Source organism: Candoia aspera, chromosome 1 (assembly GCF_035149785.1).
Source record: "Candoia aspera isolate rCanAsp1 chromosome 1, rCanAsp1.hap2, whole genome shotgun sequence".
Classification (NCBI taxonomy): domain Eukaryota; kingdom Metazoa; phylum Chordata; class Lepidosauria; order Squamata; family Boidae; genus Candoia; species Candoia aspera.
Window position 1 is genome coordinate 101,437,204 of NC_086153.1, and position 19,136 is coordinate 101,456,339.

General features: G+C 40.2%; 1 protein-coding gene across 1 annotated transcript; it reads right to left on the reverse strand.

The window, feature by feature from the left end:
• Window positions 1–5,537: 5,537 nt before the first annotated feature.
• Window positions 5,538–8,280, reverse strand: LOC134502466 (calcium homeostasis modulator protein 6-like). The gene is made up of 2 exons (XM_063310836.1): window positions 7,613–8,280; window positions 5,538–6,358 (listed from the first exon to the last, which is right to left on the reverse strand). The coding sequence occupies exons 1-2, from the start codon at window positions 8,147–8,149 to the stop codon at window positions 5,939–5,941; spliced, it is 957 nt and encodes a 318-aa protein (XP_063166906.1). The 5' UTR covers window positions 8,150–8,280; the 3' UTR covers window positions 5,538–5,938.
• Window positions 8,281–19,136: the final 10,856 nt, after the last annotated feature.

The following is a 19,136-nucleotide window of genomic DNA, read 5'->3' on the forward strand; positions in this document are numbered from 1 at the left end:
GGAGTTAAGCAGCCATTCAAAGAGACACAGATCAGACCCGCCTTAACTTATGAGGTTTATCTGTCTGGGTTCTTCCCACGCTTCTTCAGTTGTTAGGATTTTCTGTCTAATGTAGCAGTAATAAACACTAGAGACCTACTCCTCGTCTCAGCGTGATTTCTGACTGTTAGGACAATATGGTTGCTGTATTATTCGAAGGAAGGAAGGAAGGAAGGAAGGAGTTATGTAATTGCCTATTTTATTCATTTATTTAACAATATTTATAAGCCTTCTAAACCCATATGGACTCTGGGCAGTGTACAACAGTTAAAGTACAACAAAATAAACAAAACAATTAAAAGAATTATGACACTGAATTACATTTTATGATCACCCAAATAGAACTACAGGCCAAAAGCCTGCTGGAATAGTACTAATGTAGCTTGCTTCCTAGTTAAATGTTGGAGCTGTACCCTTACTTCCAGGGATGAGATGTTCCACAAAATGGGAACTATCCCTGAGAAGTTCTGTTGCTGGTCCACCTCCTATGAATCTCATGCAGAGAGTGGGCCTTTTTTCTAGATATTGCTTTTAGCTTGAAACCTAAAATATGCTAAAGAAAAATTCAATTCCTGCACCTATGATTTCTGTATTCTTGAGATATTCATCAGATAAGATTAGGGTTGGGGGAAAAGGCACTTAATCTGCATTTTAATGCAAACCACCCTAATTTGCAGCCTCTTATGCATGTTAATATTTATCTTCTGAGGTCTGAATGTATAGCTTATGGAAAGGCATATTGAAATATGCAAGTTCGATTGAAATTGGCATACCAAAATGCCTCCCAAACAAAAGATAAATTAGGAAAAAACTGATAGCTGAAATATGCACAATTTGTACAAACAGAAACATTTGCAAACTAGTGCAGAATTTGAAAGAAATGAATTTTAGACTGGAAAAATGAGAAGGGAGGAAAAGAAAGGGGGCCTGAGAGACGATTTTAGTTAGGCTATTAGTCTTCTGCTCGCCCTATTTCAAAAGCAACAGTAGAAGCAGATTTGCCAACTGCAGCTACCCCAATTATCCCTTCACTTGATGCCTTGGGCTGTTTTGATTCCATTGCAGTGAAAAGCAGGCAGAGTAACCTTTCAAATGACCTACACCCCTATCTCAAATGGGTTTTTTTTTTTGTAAAACTGGACCCTGGTCTGCAGTTTTACATTTGCAGCCTCTTGCCTGAGGCAAAGAATTCCTTCTATCAGTATGATAGCATTCACTGATTGGTTAAGACCAAAAATGGTACTTGTCGAGACATGGATTTTTACCCTGAACGATTTGAGGAAGATATCCTATCATAAAAGCAATATGATATCCTGTCATAGAATGTTTTTTGGAGATAGTCCTTCTATGTATCCAGCAGCCCTTCTCTTTTTAAGTTAATTTGACTTGCCAGAATGGCTCAGAGCAGTGTTTCTCAACCTCAGCAACTTTTTCCTCAGCTGGCTGTGGAACTCTGGGAGTTGAAGTCCACACTTCTTAAAGTTGCTGAGGTTGAGAAACACTGGCTTAGTAGCTGAGTATTCAGAGCTTTTCTAGAACTGGAAAGTTTGTATTTGCTTTGATTATGGAAGCCTGGGTGGGGCCTTTTGTTACAGGCTTGGAAAATGAGGGAATATAGCATCAAGTTCCTCAGAGGATGGCCCCGTAATGTTAGCTAAATCAGGCAACAACCAGCTCTGACTATCATTCATGATGTTAGTCCTTTGAAATGAGAAACATCAAGTCACTAATAATCAGGACATATGAACACATCTTCAAAAAGCTGTAGTATTTCAACAAAAAATTAAAAATGCAACAAATCGCTATGATGCTAATAAGACAGGGAGGTTCTCAAGTTCTGTGGTGCTGTGAACCACCAGAATTTCAAATTCAGATTCACCTTTTTCATCACTGTTACCACAAATTTGGGAATCTGCTCTAAATGCTACATTTTAACTAAAGCTAAATTGACACCCTTGAGAAATGCAGTGGTTTGGGAATGGAAGTCTCTTAGGAAAAAAAATATTTCAAACAATTCTTTTTGAGCTGGATGGCATGTTTTAATAATGAAAGATGAGAAAATCCTGCCTGCTTTACTCAGAGAATTAAGACATTAAGAGAACTCACTTGATATTCCTCTTGAGTATGATAATGAAAGTGTAAATGCTCAGAGAGATTTTTTTCCCTTACTGTATTTAACTACCCCCTACATTTAATATTACTTAACTAAAGCAATATTAATTACTTTGTTATTATTATTAATTATTAAGTTACACAGTTAAAGCAATTTTTTTAAAAAGAACTTTACTAGATTTTCAAAGTAAAGTTAAAATACAGAATATAGAATACAGAAAAGCTAGAGTACAGAACTCAAGAAAAAAGAACTAAGTGCAGAAGTAGGAGGAAAATATAAAAAGAAGGCGACTTCCGACCTTCTCCAACACAGATATAAATGTTTATTACACAAATTTAATCTCTTACAATTAAACTTTTGCTATTATTATTTCTATAAAAACAAAAAAAATAATCATCAAACCCAAAATCAAGACTTCATTTTTTTTCATTACCAGCAAATAATCCAAAAGCAGTTTCCAAGTAGAAACAAATCCAGTCATGGTATTTTCTCTTATCAATACTGTCAGTTTTGCCATTCACACCAGTTCCATTGATTTAGCCATCTGTTCTTCCCTTGTGGGAATTTTGCATTTTCCATCTTTGTGCATATAAATGTCTTGCTGTTGTTATCATATACAAGAACAAAGTCCCATGTTGCTTCTCAAGCTATTGATCCTTCGAACCCAAAAGGAACAGTTCTGGTTTCATCTGTATATTCACTTTAAGAATCTTTTGAATTGTAATACATATTTGCTCTCAAAATTTCTTAGCCTTCCCACAAGTCCACCAAAGATGATAGAAGGTTCCTTTGCCTTGGGAACATTTCCAACAAACATCTGATACCCCTTTAAACATTTTTGATAACTTATCAGGTGTTAAATATCAATGGTACATCATTTTATAAAAATTCTCTTTCAAATTATAACTCAAAGTGAATTTCAAACCCTTGTTCCACATATTTTCCCATTGTTCAAGCTTGATATTACATCCAAGTTAAAGCAATTTTAAAGGCCTTACTAGTTAAGAAGTATTAATTGCAATCCAAAACCCTCTTGCCACACTACTGTTTCAAACTGGCTGGATGCAATATACTTCATGGCCAGAGTTCTACTGAACATACGTAAAAATTTGAGAGAAATGTTCATCCATAAACCACAATTGTGCACATCATTCAATTAAAAAGAAATAAGTAGAAATTACCGTTCTTTATTAGATGCCTAATTCCCAGTAGGTTCAACACAATCAGTGCTAAGATGCCAGCTAATTTTTTTTTCCTATTCTGCCTGGGCTACAAGCTGTTGGAAAGCCTGAAGCAAGGCCTTATCTGAGCTCAGACTTTGTCTTTATGGACAACCATGATCCCTGCTGGATGCACTCCAAGTTTTCCTTCCCTCTCAGCCAGGTAGAACAGGAAAAAATGTGAGGTTTTGGCTCAGTGTTAATATATGTGACAATTTAACAAGTGCTCCTCACAAACTGGACCATACTGGCTAAATAACACCCCTGGGTTGGTCTGTCTAGACAAACCATAATAGTAGTAATAGTAATAATAAAAATAGGAGGGCCATTTTGAAGTGTGTAGCTTGGAGACTGGACCCCAAGTCACAAATGCAGTAGGTAGCCCTTCTTGTATTTATCATCCCTGTCAAATTAAAAGGATTGACAATACTCCTTTTCTTAATCTCTTTCTTAATCAACCTTTTTGGGGTGATTATTAAGAAACAGGGTATCTGGTGGGAAAGCCTCACAGCTGACAATTGCTTCAAGTACAGAAGCTTTGTGTGAGGTTCACTTTTGGCTCTATTTATTTCTTAGAGATAAGAGGTAACTAAGATCCATTCGAGAAAAGTCATGTGACTGGAACTTCCAGGGGAGATATGGCGAACTGAAGACAGCTCTGTGAAAGCAGAGCCATTGACAGCGGCAAAGACCAAGGAACTGGTAACTAGATCAGTTCCTTGGAACCTCTCCAGGCAAGGAAAGGACAGGAAATCACCTACATGTGCTCTGGACAGCTGCATCTTGTGAGGAGACTATAAGACAGAGCTCTCTCATGGGTTGGAGCATTGGGAGATGATAGGATTGGCCATCTTGCTCTCAACCGCAGCAGAGACTTTTAAAGGACACCAATTTAGCAAACCTCACTTTCTAATCACTTTCAGAAATTGCCTATCAACTATTCTATAGCTATTAGAGACCTTCAGAATGACAGGTTTGGAAAGTCTTCATCAAGTGAATTTATCATCAACTCTGAACAAAAGAAAAGAATAATTACAAGCTTAAGAACTTAAAATAATTTGAAATAAACAAAAAGCTAAATAAGATTTTGATCTAAGAAAGTTATAAACAGATTAAGGGTCCAGATAAATTTGTAATATTGACTTTTACTATAAGATTTTGGAATTAACTATAAAAAATAAACAACTTCTCAGGGAAAACAGACTTATTTTGGTTATCCTGGCAATTGCAAGTCATAACAAAAGATAAATGATGATTTTAGAAGATGGAAGTTAGAGGGGACTAGAGATTTTAAGCAGAGACAAACAAACAAACAAAAAATACAGAACCTGATATCAGTTAATACTGGGACTTGCAGAATGATACAAAATGTTATAATTAATACTAATTAATATTGAAGGAGATATTTGAAGAATCGAGCCAGAAGTTAGTAACTACAACATCAGCACTATCAGTAATGATGTCTGCTTCTATGGATAGACTATGTCTAAGAGATATTAATGAAGGAATGACAGATGTGGAACAAATTTTATTTGATAAGACAGAGAAAGTACAGAATGTGGAACTACAAATGACAGACCAAGAAAATGATTTGGAAAAGGAGGTTTTCCTGGATATACAAAAGAACCTGGCTGAAGTTTTAAAAATTAAGAGGGAAATACAAATAATAAACCAAGAGAATGACCTGGAAAATGTATTCTTATTGGATCTACAAAAGAGGCTTGTTAAAGCCTTGAAGAAATCTGTGCCATGGGATAAAGAAGAATTGAAGAAAAATCAAATCCTATGACAATATTTGTTTGAATTAAAGATTAAGACTGTTAGAAGTAAAAGGAAGGAATATAAAGTTGGTTTATTTGATCAAGGTTAAAATAGGACATTTTGTTGCAATGTTCTGGCAACCCTTTATGGACTTTTTGCTGACAACAAGATTGAAAAGTTGATGTTTCATGGATTTTCTTATAGATAAGGGATGGGACAGGGGATGAGGTGATAATCTGTTTAACTTTATAGGGGGTGAAGAGTTATTAAATTTGTTTATACTTGTGTGATGAAGGTTGGAAGTCACTTCTTTATATATTTCTTTTCTTTTTCTTTATTATTATATTCTCTCTTTTCTTTTTCTTCTTTCTTTTTCTCTTTTCTTGCACTTTTTAGTCTTTCCATTCTCTTATCTTTCTCTAAGTTTAGTTTGTATTAGTTTTTACTATCATAATTAAAATTCTTAATAAAAAATGTATTTGGAGAAGAAAAGTCATGAGACTAAATTCATGAGGGGGCAGAAGCAGTTTTGCTTCTTATTAGATGAAAACCAGGCAATAAGAATCATGAGCACTCCAAGAAAGTAAAGTGATGAAATAATGCATAGTATAGCTATTAGCAAGCCTTGATACCTGCCATCCCTCCAAGGTGGACCAGACTAGGAAACCGAAGTTATGAATGCTAGTACTATTTTAAGGTTATAGTAACAGAATCTTTCAGGTGAATAGGCTTCCCCTTCCACCTTCATGAGAACTTGGGAGAGTCTTGTCTGGGACATTTTCTCAGGTTACAGTTGTTGTTGTTGTTACAATATTTGGACATCAGCATTTGCACCATCTACAAATTGCAAACAAGTGGGATATATATCTCCTTCAGCAGACTTAATGCTAGCACGCTGAGATTTTTGGCTGACATATTTATGTATCATACTGTAGCAACTGTCTTTAGGATTAAAGGCAAACAAGGAGGAAATGTTATCCCAGGCTTTGGTGCTTGGGGTTTGAAATGGTTCCAACTCAGTGCAATCAAAGAAAGTTTTAAGATTCCTCTCTGCCAACCTAGATGCGTGTTCTTTGGCCTTGGTCTCAAAAAGTTGTTGCTCCTTCTCCAGATATATTTTCCAGAATGCAAGATGAAGAACACTGACTGGAGAACGGCAGCGAATGATGCAGGTGGAAAGGAGGGTCACTGTGAAGACACTGGAAATCAAAATCCAGCCAAACACCTTGGGAAGAAGTACAGGAATGATAATCAGGCTTGCATCAAGGCACCTCAAGATTAAACTTCATTTTACATTCTGGGCATAGACTGTAACTGATCTGCATGTGTATTAACAGTCCAGAATTCAGAGCCATCACATGTAGGGAGAAAGGTTAAAGCTTTTCTTCTTAATTATTGCTTGCTTCCTGATATTTATCTCTTTCCCTTGAATGCAGGGACTGCTGAAGCAACACACCAACACTTTGCACGACAGAAAAGATTAGAACTACTGTCTCTGGGTTGCAAGATAATAGACAATCATAGATAATAGCAATTCTCTTTGCTGCCAACTCTTGTTTCTCTAGATTTTTGAGCCCTAGATAAGATAGCTATAGCAAAGCTCCAGTATGTTCTTACAATGTTTGAGTTGCAGCAGTCAGTAAAGATGGGACCTCTCAATACAACTGGTTGGACAAGATGGATAATTAAGGGATCTGAGCAGGTATGGGAATGGAGCATCTTTTCATCTCTTATTATTAAGGCTGTGTAGGGTGATCTGTATTTGAAGGGGAAAAGTGATTTCAGAATGAATAGGTGAACTCTCAGAATGGCTGTTGGCAACTCCTTAAAAGAGCTGCATTCTTTCCAAAGCTTGCACAGCTGCCATCTGGAGCTACTGGGAGACCCCAAGAAAATATATGTTTGGTATAAGGACAAGTGGTACAAGTGTGCCTGAGTGCACTCCAAATCACCTTTTCTCCTTCATATCTAGATTGCTACATAGCCCTATTAGTTGCATGCTAGAGGAAAATCCCTTTAATTCACAATGGGAGGAAATTCCCTCTGATGCTAATGTGGAATTTCCCTCCAAACTGAAATCAATTTCTCTGGAGGCCAGAGAGGATCCATCTTTTCTAATTTCCTTAAGGAACAGCTTACCTAGCTGGAAGCAATTGGCAAAGGCATGTTATCTCTAGTCTGCTATTAACTATGTTAAATAAGGGGACAACATCATCAGTCTGAACATTTAAACTAAAACAATTGAAAAGATCTTAACCTGGTACCTAAAATGTAATAAACAGTCTGCTAGGGAAGCAGTGCTATGGAAGCCTTCAAGAATGGAGATATTTGGCCAAAAAATCACTTTTTTTCACAGAATGACTGCAGGCACCTCCAGAGAAATGCCCCAATGATATTTCAATAGGCACTTAGCACCTCTGGAGAGCACCAGTTTAGGAAACCCAGCTGTAAGACAACATGGAAAAGGCCGTATACTAACCTGTGATTGAGCTCGGAGGCTTGAGAGTATCTCCATTTCTTTAGAAGGAGAGGAGGTGCTGAGACAGGGCACTTTTAACAGACTTGTGATGCATTCTTCCCCTTTGCCTTTGCACACATATCTCTGTAAGATGGGGCTCCCAGTAGCAGTACATTCATAAAAGCTTCCTCCCAGTAAGGCCACAGCAATCCATGTGAAGGGAGCCACAGAAGCACCAAGTATTACAAACACCAACACTTGTAAGTACCGCTGGAGGCGACCCCCATGAGGACATTTCCATGGTTTGCCTTTGGAACAACATCCAGTGAGCACCTTCCAAGAACGGGCACTGAGGAGCAAGCCCAGCAGAAACAGAATAAGTGCTGGCATCAGCAGAAACGCACCACCATAAAGCATATTCCAGGAGTTGCATGGGCATTTGAACACCACCACAGAAAAGACACGCTCACCACCTGCAGTCAGCAGAGACACTGCACCATAGCCCAGGAGCTTCTGGTGACTAAGGAAGAAATCTAGCACTGGGCGAACCTTTTCCATCCTTTAGTCCAGTGCTGTAATGGTCCAATTCAGCTTTATGACTTATGTTCACTGTTTGAGAACCAGAAACTTCTAAAAGGTTGTCAAGAGGAAGAGATTTGTTCAAAAATATCTGCTGACGAGAACACAAACAGTTTCATTTTCCTTTTAGTGGCAAGAGGAAATACATTCATACTGATACTTTGTTCTAGGTTAAGCAAATGATGCCTTATATGTCAAGTAAAAAAATGCCTTATCTACCAAGTAAAAACGAAATTCTGCCTTGATTTGTTGTTGCATTAAATGTTTTAAAGCCATATGCTGTTCAGTTTCTTTCCAACAAAATAAGAACAATAGCATCATGGAATGTAAGGGTTGGAGGGATCTAGTTCAAAACCCTGCCCAGTGCAGAAATCCACTCGAACATCCCTGACAGATGGTAATCCAGCCTCACCTCTGCTTAATCACCTCTAGCAAAGGAGGGTCCACCACCTCCCAAGGAAGTCTATTCCATGGTGGATTAACTCTTACCATTAGGAATCTTTTTTCTGATGTCCAACTAAAATCTGCTTCTTTGTAAAATACACCCATTGCTTCTTGTGAAATAATACTGAAGAATTCTGCCCTGTCTTCTAAATACAAAACATTCAGATACTTGAAGACAGCTATTATAATCTCTGTAGTCCTTTTGTCTCCAAGATAAACACAGTCAGCCCCTCCAACTGTACTTCATAATGTTTCCTTTCTGGGCCCCTCATCGTCTTGGTTGCTCTCCTCTGGCCATGTTACAGTTTTTCAGTGCCCTTCCTAAAATGCAGTGTCCAGTATTGGATGCAATGTTCTAGGAAGTTTGAACCATCGAAACAGAGAGGAACAAAGAGGAACCTATCTTGACCTTGACTCTATACTTTTGATGGCGCAGTTAGGATTGGGTGGGCTTTTGTCTGTGTGTGGCAGCTGTACTACTTTTGCCTCATGTTCAGCTTCTGATCTCTGCTTTGCCGGCTAGACAAATCCACCCGTGAAGGGAGGCCGGGTCGTCCCTGTAGAGTGCCCATTGGAGCACCTCCCAGTTGAGGCCACGTTTGAACATGTCGATCAGGGTGGCCTCTGACCATTCTGTGATTTTGCCCGCGAGGACTTTGAATTCGAGGGCGTAGTCAGCCACCATTCTTTTGCCCTGCCGCAGTGCTAGGAGTGTGCACTTTGCCCTTTCCTTTGCCAGGGGGTCCTCAAAGTAATGTTTCAGCTCGGCGAGGAAGTCATGAAAGTTGGTTAAGGCTGGGGCTCCGGACTCGTACATCTGTACGTACCAGTCCGCAGCCCTATCCTGGAGTCTGGTGGCCACTGCCGAGATTTTGGCGGCTTCTGTGCTGAAGTAATGTTCGTATTGGGCCATGTAGTCCCTCGCGTTGGTCAAGAAGAAGAACAGCTTCGTGGGGTTCCCGTCAAATTGCACAGTGAAGTCTTTTGCGAACCTCCCATGTTGCGGGTCCCCCCCCCCCCCGTGGGTGTTGAAGGATGGCTCCCACTGGCCTGGGGGTGCGATCCCCTGCGGTGGAGTCTCGAGCTTGGCCCCTCCCGCTCGGGGCTGTAGATGGGGTGGGTATGTTTCCCCGGTCCCCTCTTACCCCCTGTGCTGCCTCAGTCTTGGAGCGCTCACTGACAATTGTTGCCAGGGACTGGAGCATGTGTTCCAGGTCTCGTACCTTGGCTTTCAGGGTCGTGTCCTCATCTGCCGCTGGTGGGGACAGGAGCAGGTGCTCAAGGTATCGTACTCGGGTTTCTAGGGCCGTGACCCTGTCTGGTGTGCCCTGGTCGTCTGACGTTGGTGCTGCCAGATGCTGTCCGGTACGTAGTCTTGCGCCTTCCTGCTCGGGCATTTCGGGGTAGCGGAGCCTCCAGCTGGGGTAGGGTGTTCCCGTCCGGGATCCTATTCCGTCGGCCCAAGCAAGGAGTTGTTGGTCCACGACTTCATCTTCCGTCAGGGTTCCCCCGTCTGGGTTGGGGCTCCAGGTCTGGAACTGGGGTGCGGTGTGGGCAGGGAGGGTGTCCGCGGCTCCTGTGGGGTGCACTGCCTCCAGCCGTCGTCGGGTCGCCTCTGCCTCTTGCGGGCCATCCTTCACGCCTCTGGTGCGAAGTGCTGGCTCCATCTCTGTCCCGGGTTCCGTTTCTCACCAGTTGGTTCCTCCCACGGAAAAAATTTCGTCCGGTGGAGCTTGGCGATGTTGGTTTGGTGACTCTCAGCTTTATGTCAGGCTCTGCCTGCTACCCAATAAAACGCAGACGCTAATGTAGGCTTTAGGATCTGGCTTTAATCGAGTATAGAACGCATGCCTTAGGAAAAGCTGAGAGTGAGTGGAGCGCACCGGAACGGGATTTAAATAGCCCGCGCCGGTCAGCGCTCCACCCCTCCTTACTCCGGGTGTGCCCCAAGCCCCGATTGTCCTGTTGCCGGTGGGTGAGGGGTCGTGGAGCCCTCTCCTGTGCCTCGGGTGGTTTCTTGATCGGTTTCCCCGGCCGGTGATGGATCATTGCCGGGCGATTAGGTTCGTGATTCTTTTTGACAGCTCGGGTGTGCCTCGTGGTCGGGTGTTGTCAATTACCTTCTTTGCAACATTGTATCTCTTCCTTCCGCGCCTCTGGCTAGAGTCGTTACTTTGTTGCCAGCACCTGTTGCTCTCTTTTGTTAACCAGTTGCCTTTTCCCTTAATCCCCCAGCACCCATTTCCCTGTATTGTTATGTGAGTCGTTGCGCTGTCACAAGCATCGCAACGGTGATCATGACACATATCCTTTTCATATATATTGCTGTCCAGTATGGTTTCGACCTCCATCCTATGCTTGTGTCTTTGATTTTTTTTTCCTACCCAAATGTAGGATTGTGCCTTTGTCCCTGCTGAAATTCTTCTTGCTGATTTCTGCCCATTTTTCCAGCCTCTCAAAATCCTCCTCAATTCTGATACTGTCCTCTGAGGTGTTTGCTCTGCTCCCATAACTATTGCCTGGCACCTAGTTATGGAAGGTTATCTTAATGAGTGTCTTAGCAGCTCAGGCACCAAATCAGGTCTGCAAAAGAGCATCCTTGCTGGCCACCTACCAGCTTTGTAATTCACCTTCAGTGAAGACTTGGGAAAGCCTGAACCAGTCTCCGGGATACACTACAAGCTTTTTTTTAAAGCTATCATTTTTTACTTTATATTTATTTATATATCAAATTTATTCCCCACCCATCTCACTCATTCTTTACTTTAAGTTAACTAGGTGGTATCTATAGGCTTCCTCAACTTTATGGCTACGATGGTACCAAAATAATGAGATGTGCATTGTGGCATCATGATACAAGCTCTGCTGTTTTGTGCTTTCATCACCAGATTGCACAGAAGTATATGGGGTGGTGGTGGTGTTGCATTGTGATATTGTGATGCACATTTCATCACTTGCTTCTCTTTTTTTAAGAACTTCCTTATTCTTCCAAGTATAGTTAAAATACAAAATATAGAATATAGAAAAGACAGAGTATAGAACTAAAGAAAAAAGAAAAACTATACAAGTGCAAAGTTAGAAAGAAGAAAAAGGAAGTGACTTCCAACCTTCTCCAATACAGATATAAATGCATTTCCAAATACAATCTCTTATCATTAGTTAAACCTTAGTAACATTATTTCTATAAAATCAGACCATTTAATCATGAAAACCCAAAATCAAAGCTTCAGTTTTTTCCGACACAAGCAAATAGTCTAAAAGGGGTTGCCAAGTAGAAATAAATCCAGACACAGTATTTTCTCTTATCATCGCTGTTAACTTGGTCATTTGGGCCAGCTCCATCAGTTTAATAATCCAGTCCTCCACTGTAGGTATTTGTGGATCTTTCCATCGTTGCGCATTTAAGAGTCTTGCTGCTGTAATCAAATATAAAAGCCAAGTCCCATGTTGTTTCTTGAGCTGTTTCTCCATCAGTCCCTAGAGAAACAATTCTGGGTTTTTTTGTGTTGTTGTTGTTTATTCGTTTAGTCGCTTCCGACTCTTCATGACTTCATGGACCAGCCCACGCCAGAGCTTCCTGTCGGTCGTCAACACCCCCAGCTCCCCCAGGGACGAGTCCGTCACCTCTAGAATATCATCCATCCATCTTGCCCTTGGTCGGCCCCTCTTCCTTTTACCCTCCACTCTCCCGAGGATCAACATCATCTCCAGGGTGTCCTGTCTTCTCATTATGTGGCCAAAGTATTTCAGTTTTGCCTTTAATATCAGTCCCTCAAGTGAGCAGTCTGGCTTTATTTCCTGGAGGATGGACTGGTTGGATCTTGCAGTCCAAGGCACTCTCAGAATTTTCCTCCAACACCACAGTTCAAAAGCATCGATCTTCCTTCTCTCAGCCTTCCTTATGGTCCAGCTCTCGCAGCCATATGTTACTAGGGTTTTTTTGTAAGTCCACTTTAAGAATCTTTTGAACATTGACACATATTTGATCCCAGAATTTTTTAGCCTTCTCACAAGTCCACCAAAGATGATAAGAAGTTCCTTCACCAAGAGAACGTTTCCAACAAACATTTGTTACTCCGTTATACATTTTTGACAATTTATCAGGATTTAAATACATCACTTGCTTCTCTTGATCCCATACTGTGGTTGCCCATAGTGGTACATTTTGCATATTTACAACTCCAGGATTTCAATCTCCAGTTTTGATTCCACCTGCCACCTGTTCCAATCCTGCTATTCTTATCATATATTTTCTTAAATATATTATAAACAGATTTGGGGACAATATGGATCCTTGTCTCACTTCCTTCTGTAGCCTGAACATTCTGTTTCTTCCAACTTTGTTCTTACAGTAGCTGATCTGTGTAAGCATAAAGTAAACTGCCTCCCTAACATTTCTTGCTTGTTCCATTACCCATCTGATGTTAGACATAGTGGTATCTGCATTATCCCACTGGTAGTCAGAATGCCAAAAGCTGTGTTATGCTGCAAACTTCACCCCTTTGGGGTATATGTGTGACATTGTACCGCATGTAGAAGAACAGGGCTTGCATCAAAGGGCTGTACTGTTGTTCTCATCCATCTGACACACTCCCCATGGATTCTACCAGTTATCAGTTTCATCTTAGGTTCCTCTGCCTCCCTATTTATTCAGCATTTCAATATTTTCTTTCCATTTCTAATTTCTAGTTTGGCATTTCTCTGTCCATTTCTATTCTGCTTTATAAAATCCTGAGCAAAACTTTGCTTGTGTGAGGAATTACTGCATTGGTTGGGTAATTTGCATATGATCTTGCATTTCCTTTCTTTGGCATACATATATGTATATGTATGCCAAAGAAATATAGCCGAGATGGGCAGCTATAGAAATGGAATTAATAAATAAAATAAATAAAAATACATATATACACTGATCTTTTCAGATAAGTTGGCCATATAGTCTTTTCCCATATTTTTTTTTTTTTTGCTTGTTAGATTTTTATCTTTCTTTTGCTCCAGGAACTCAAGGCTGCTTACATGGTGACCTCTCTTTATTTTTTCCCTACAAGAACCCTGTGAGGTAGATTGGGCTCCAAGAGGGAATGACTGGCCCAAAGTCATCACTGAGCATCCATTGCTGAGGGAGAGAGGGGGACTTGAACTTTGGTCTCCCTGCTCTGTACAAGCAAGAGAACTTATTTGTTTTTTGCTTTCTTCTATGTGACCTTTCTCATTATTTCTCTAAAACTATAGACTGTTTTAAATAAATGGGAAGTGAGATGTAGCAAGTAAGCATGTTTTGCAGGAAGAACTGAACAGCTGAAGAAGTAGTCTATAATCAAGCATGAAGATTAAGAAAGAAGTTGGAAGAAGACTGTTATGACATCTCCTTTCAGTTCCTGAAACCCCAACTTTCTAAGGTGGACAACATCTAGTGAACCAGTTCTACCAGTTCCCATATAAAGTAGCTGGTTGGCTACTTTGGACATTGATCATAAATATAAGAAGGCTCTAGGCAAGCAAGGGAAGACCAACCAAAGACATGAGCCAGGAGAAAGTAGGAGCAGCAACTCAGACTTAGAGGGGAACAAGGTTTTCGGCACCAAGTTAGACAGTTTACATTCTTCCTGTGTGATCCAGTCCCTGTGTGATTCAATCCTCTATGACCCAAGCTTTTCTGCTTCTTCCCCTCCCAGCTGCATCACATCTTGATGGGTGATACCACACCAATTATTGAGCATTGAACTGGATCATATTCTTCAGACCTAAACATCTACTGTATCTTCCTTGTACTCTCTTCTGGCTGCCTTTTCTCATGTTTCTGAGCATATACTGTAGTTTCAGGTTATGCAGCTTGTTTGTTTGTTTGTTTGTTTATTTATCAAATTTTGCCACCACCCATCTCCCCCAAAGGTTTAAGGTTAACATTAAGCTTATGCTTGCAGGATGCTTTAAGTAAACTGCTAAAATTTCCCTCTTATGTGTCTACTGCCTGAGGTTCACCAGGTTATCATAGAGAAGGGATTTCGAGGTTCAGTAAGGCTCCCTAATGCAGCCTGGGCATGTGAGAGTATAAGAATCAGTAAACGTTGAGTCATATTAGTAGAACACTGGATAAGATTGAATAGGAGGGGCCAAAAGACTGAATGCATCAGGGCTTGATTGTGTTCTGCTCAGATGTCACTTGTGGCTGACAATACCCTGGTTCTGCAGCACAACAATTTAGGGATCAGAGTTTGCTTCAAGGTCTCTTTGAGTGGCAAATTTTCATTTGCAAGCAGTAATAGACATCTGCAAGAGGGAGGCAAGTGACAAAACATGGATTTATTTGTTTGTTTCTCACATTTAGATAGCCACCCTTCTCACAATAAAGTGATTCTAGGCAGCTTACAATAAAAACAATCATAAAATTCAAATGTTAAAAACTGCAATTAAAAAACATCAGTAATATTATTATTAAAAAGATAGTGGAGAGAATTGATGTTAAAAAGTATGCAGTCATCTCATCAACTCACCACTGATCATGATGGAAAAGCCATGATATAACACACTTGCATTGCATGTCAGAACGCATTACACCATTGCACATATGTAATCATTTTGACATCATCTCAGTTTGCTGTGGATGCCCATGCAAGATATTAACCATTACTCCATACAAGAAGGAATGAAGCACCCCTGTATTTGAGCAGAATATTGTGTAATAAGATATACCAAAGCTATCTATATAATATAGTCTCTTAGCAGACTTCTTAAGACTTCTATATTTCTTAATATAGCATGACTTGATTTCACAAAAAAGCGTTTTCATGTGCATTTGAGTGCTTATATAGATATGTATTTAATTCTGTTTGTTCCTTGATTTTCTTTACCACAAAAAGATAGTGGGGCTGAACTATTTCAGAATAGGTGATTTTTCAGATATTCATTTGTGGAAAGTATATCTAGTTGGATGATTTTAAAGAACCAAAAGAGATCAAAGAGGATGTGTTAGCATAGGGATGCAGTCTCCAGTGTGGAGTCTGGCCTGGGAGTGACCATGTGGCTACAGATGCCTCCTTTGATACTCCCTAAACTCCCAGTCCCTCCTGGCTTTTTAAGGTAGAGATGATAGAGATAGAGATAGGCAGAGGCAGAGGCAGAGAGATACCGTATATGCTCACCAATAAGCCGAGAATTTTAGGTGCCAAAATGCACCCCAAAAATTGGGTTCAGCTTATCCACAGGTGGGCTTATCTGCGAGTATATATGGTAATACTTTTTAAAATTACTCGTATATACTTGCAAATAAACCCATCCGCGGATAAGATGACTCTCAAAGTTTTTAATCTAATTTTTCCATGAAAAATGGAAAATCTGTGGATTATCCACGAATAAGCCAATTGAGAAAATTAAAACAAATATTTTGAGCGTCAGCTTATCGGCTGGTAGCACAATTTTCATGGCGTTTTGTTTAAAAATTTGAGGGTTGGCTTATCCATGGATGGACTTATCCCAAGTATATAAGGCAGAGAGACAGAGATAGAGATAGGGATGATAGAGATAGAGATATAGAGATATGAGAAGCTGGTGTGCTACAAAGCAAATCACCAGCCTGCAACATCACCTTATTTATACATTTATTTATTTATCAAATTTGTCACTGCCCATCTCCTCCTGCCGGAGGGACTCTGGGCAGTTTACAACAAAATAATCACTAAAACAATAAATATATAAAATGCCTTATAAAATTACATATCATTAATAATATAAATAAGAGTAAAGTCCAGATGGCTGTGATCTTGTTCAGGCTTTGCATGGAAGGGGTACTTCAAGGCACTAGCCAACCCCAGGAATGACTGTTCTCCTTCCTGCCCCAGGCCAGGTGGCAGAGCCAGGCATTCAAGTTTCTCTGAAAGGCCAGGAGTGATGGGGCTAGCCTCACCTCTGGGGGCAAGATGTTCCAAAGGGCGGGCATTACTGCAGAGAAGGCCTGCTTCCTGGACCCCGCCAGATGGAATTCTCTTACAGACGGGGTCTGCAGCATGCCCTCTCTGCAAGATCGGGTGGGGCAGGTTGATGTAATGGGGAAGAAGCAGCCCCCCAGGTAGCCTGGCCCCATGCCATGTAGGGCTTTAAAGGTGATAAACAACACCTTGAATTGGACCCGGAAGCAAACTGGTACCCAATGCAGCTCATGTAGCAAAGGTGTTATATGCGCCCTTCTGGAGGTGCCAAAAATAGCCCTCACAGCTGCATTCTGGACCAGCTGAAGCTTCCGGATACTCTTCAAGGGTAGCCCCATGTAGAGCATGTTGCAGTAGTCAATATAGGAGATAACAAGGGCATGAGTGACCGTTCGAAGGGCTTCCCAATCCAGGAAAGGGTGTAACTGGTGCATAACACAGAGTTGTGCAAAGGCCCTTCTGGCCACGGCTGCCACCTGCTCTTCAAGCAGGAGCCGTGAGTCCAAGAGGACCCCCAAGTTACATACCGGGTCTGTCTAGGGCAGTGCAACCCCATCCAGAACCAAAGATGACAAAGTCCCAGATACGGAAGAGCCATTAACCCACAGCCACTCCGTCTTACCAGGGTTCAGCTGAAGCCTGTTGTTCCCCATCCAGGCCCCTACAGCCCCCAGGCACCTGGAGAGGGCAATCACAGCATCACTTACTTCACCTGGGATGGAATATATAACTGAGTATCATCGGCATATTGATGATACCTCATCCCATGGTGACGGATGATCTCACCCAGCGGTTTCATATAGACGTTGAATAGGAGAGGAGAGAGAACTGAACCCTGCGGCACCCCACAATGGAAATCTTCATTTCCAATAATGTGTCTGGGCTCCAAATGGGCCTCATGAGCTTTCTTAGAAGATAAAAATGATGGGTGACTTCAGCCTGATACTTTGGAAATCTCCCCTCTCCTCTAGTTCAGAACAAGAGAAAGATAAGCAGAGGTAGAAGGGAATGTTCTGCAGAATGAAGACCATAAAGAATGACAGATAGGCTGCCGCAAAACAGATTTAGAATGTTATGTCCCCCAAGGCAGCTATTTTGAAAACAGATAAGCCCTAAGTGGCCATTTTGCAAAAGTGCCCACAAGGTTTCAAAATTCCAAATGTACTACCAGCTCTGAAAGTTGGGGAACCTGTCCTATCCTAATATGTGTGATAGTTGTTTTTAAGAAAAACAAAATTCTGATTATTCTCTATCAACAATTGGAAAAGATTCTTCTCAATAATAAAGGTTATCAAAAAAGCAAAAAACAAACCACTAACATTTCAGTGCTAAGTATCTTGCACTTATATTCCACTAGGTGGCTCTTTTGAGCCATAAAGACCTGGATTTCTCCATTTTTATTTTTAAATGAGTGCCAGTCTACATTTTATAAGCCATAGTGTGCGTGTGTGTGTGTGTGTGTGTGTGTGTGTGTGTGTGTGTGTTAAAAGTTTTTAAAAGGAAGATTAAAAACTAATACCAACTAGTATAAAGTAAGAAGGAAAAAAGAAAAAGAAAGAAATCAAAGAGAAAGCTAAAAGTTCAAGAAAGGGGAAAAAAGTAAAAAAAAAATAGAAAAGAATGAAAGAAGATACAAAGTATATAATAATTATAACTCTTTACAGCAGTTATAAGTATAATTATAAATTTACCTCTTACTCTAAGCTTACAACATGACTCTCTTCTTTCTATAATCTATCCTGTCTAATCATCATAACCATAAATCATAAGTTCATTTTTTCTCTCTTATGCAAAAAATCTGTAAGGGGTTTCCAGTCAGCAATAAATGTAGATACTGTTTTTTCTGTGATCAAAGAAATCCATTTGGCCATCTCAGCAAGTTCCATCATTTTCACCAATCATTTCTCCATTGTAGGTATTGCTGAATCATTCCATCGTTGTATATACAATAATATCGCTGCAGTTGTTATATACAAAAACAAAGTTCCATGACTTTTTTCAAACTGTCCATTAATCCCAAAAGAAAGACCTCTGGTCACAACTGTATCTTTAATCTTTAAATTTTTTATATTAAATTTTTATCTTTAATCTTTAAAATCCTCTGAATCAGTATGTGTACTTGAATCCAAAATTTTCTAGCTTTTTCACATGTCCACCAAGCATGAGGAAATGTCCTTTCTTGTTCACATTTTGAACATAAGTTTGAAGTGCCTTTATACATTCTAGACAATTTCTCTGGTGACATATACCAATGGTACATCATTTTATAAACATTTGATTTAAGATTATAGTACAGTGTAAATTTCAGTCCTTTCAACCACATATTTTCCCATTGTTCCATCTGTATATTATAACCAAAAAATTTAGCCCATTTCATCATACATTCTTTCACTTCTGTTTCAAATTTCAAGTTTATGCATTTTAGCAATCAGATGTTCATCATTTGTACACAATTCTATTTCAAACTCAGTCTTCCAATGTTCAAAACCATAAACGCTCTTGCCTCCTTTAAATCTTTCTAATAACTGTAGATAAGAAAACCATTAGCAACTATATCCCTCTGTCACCAGTTCTTCTCTTGATTTTATTTTGTATTC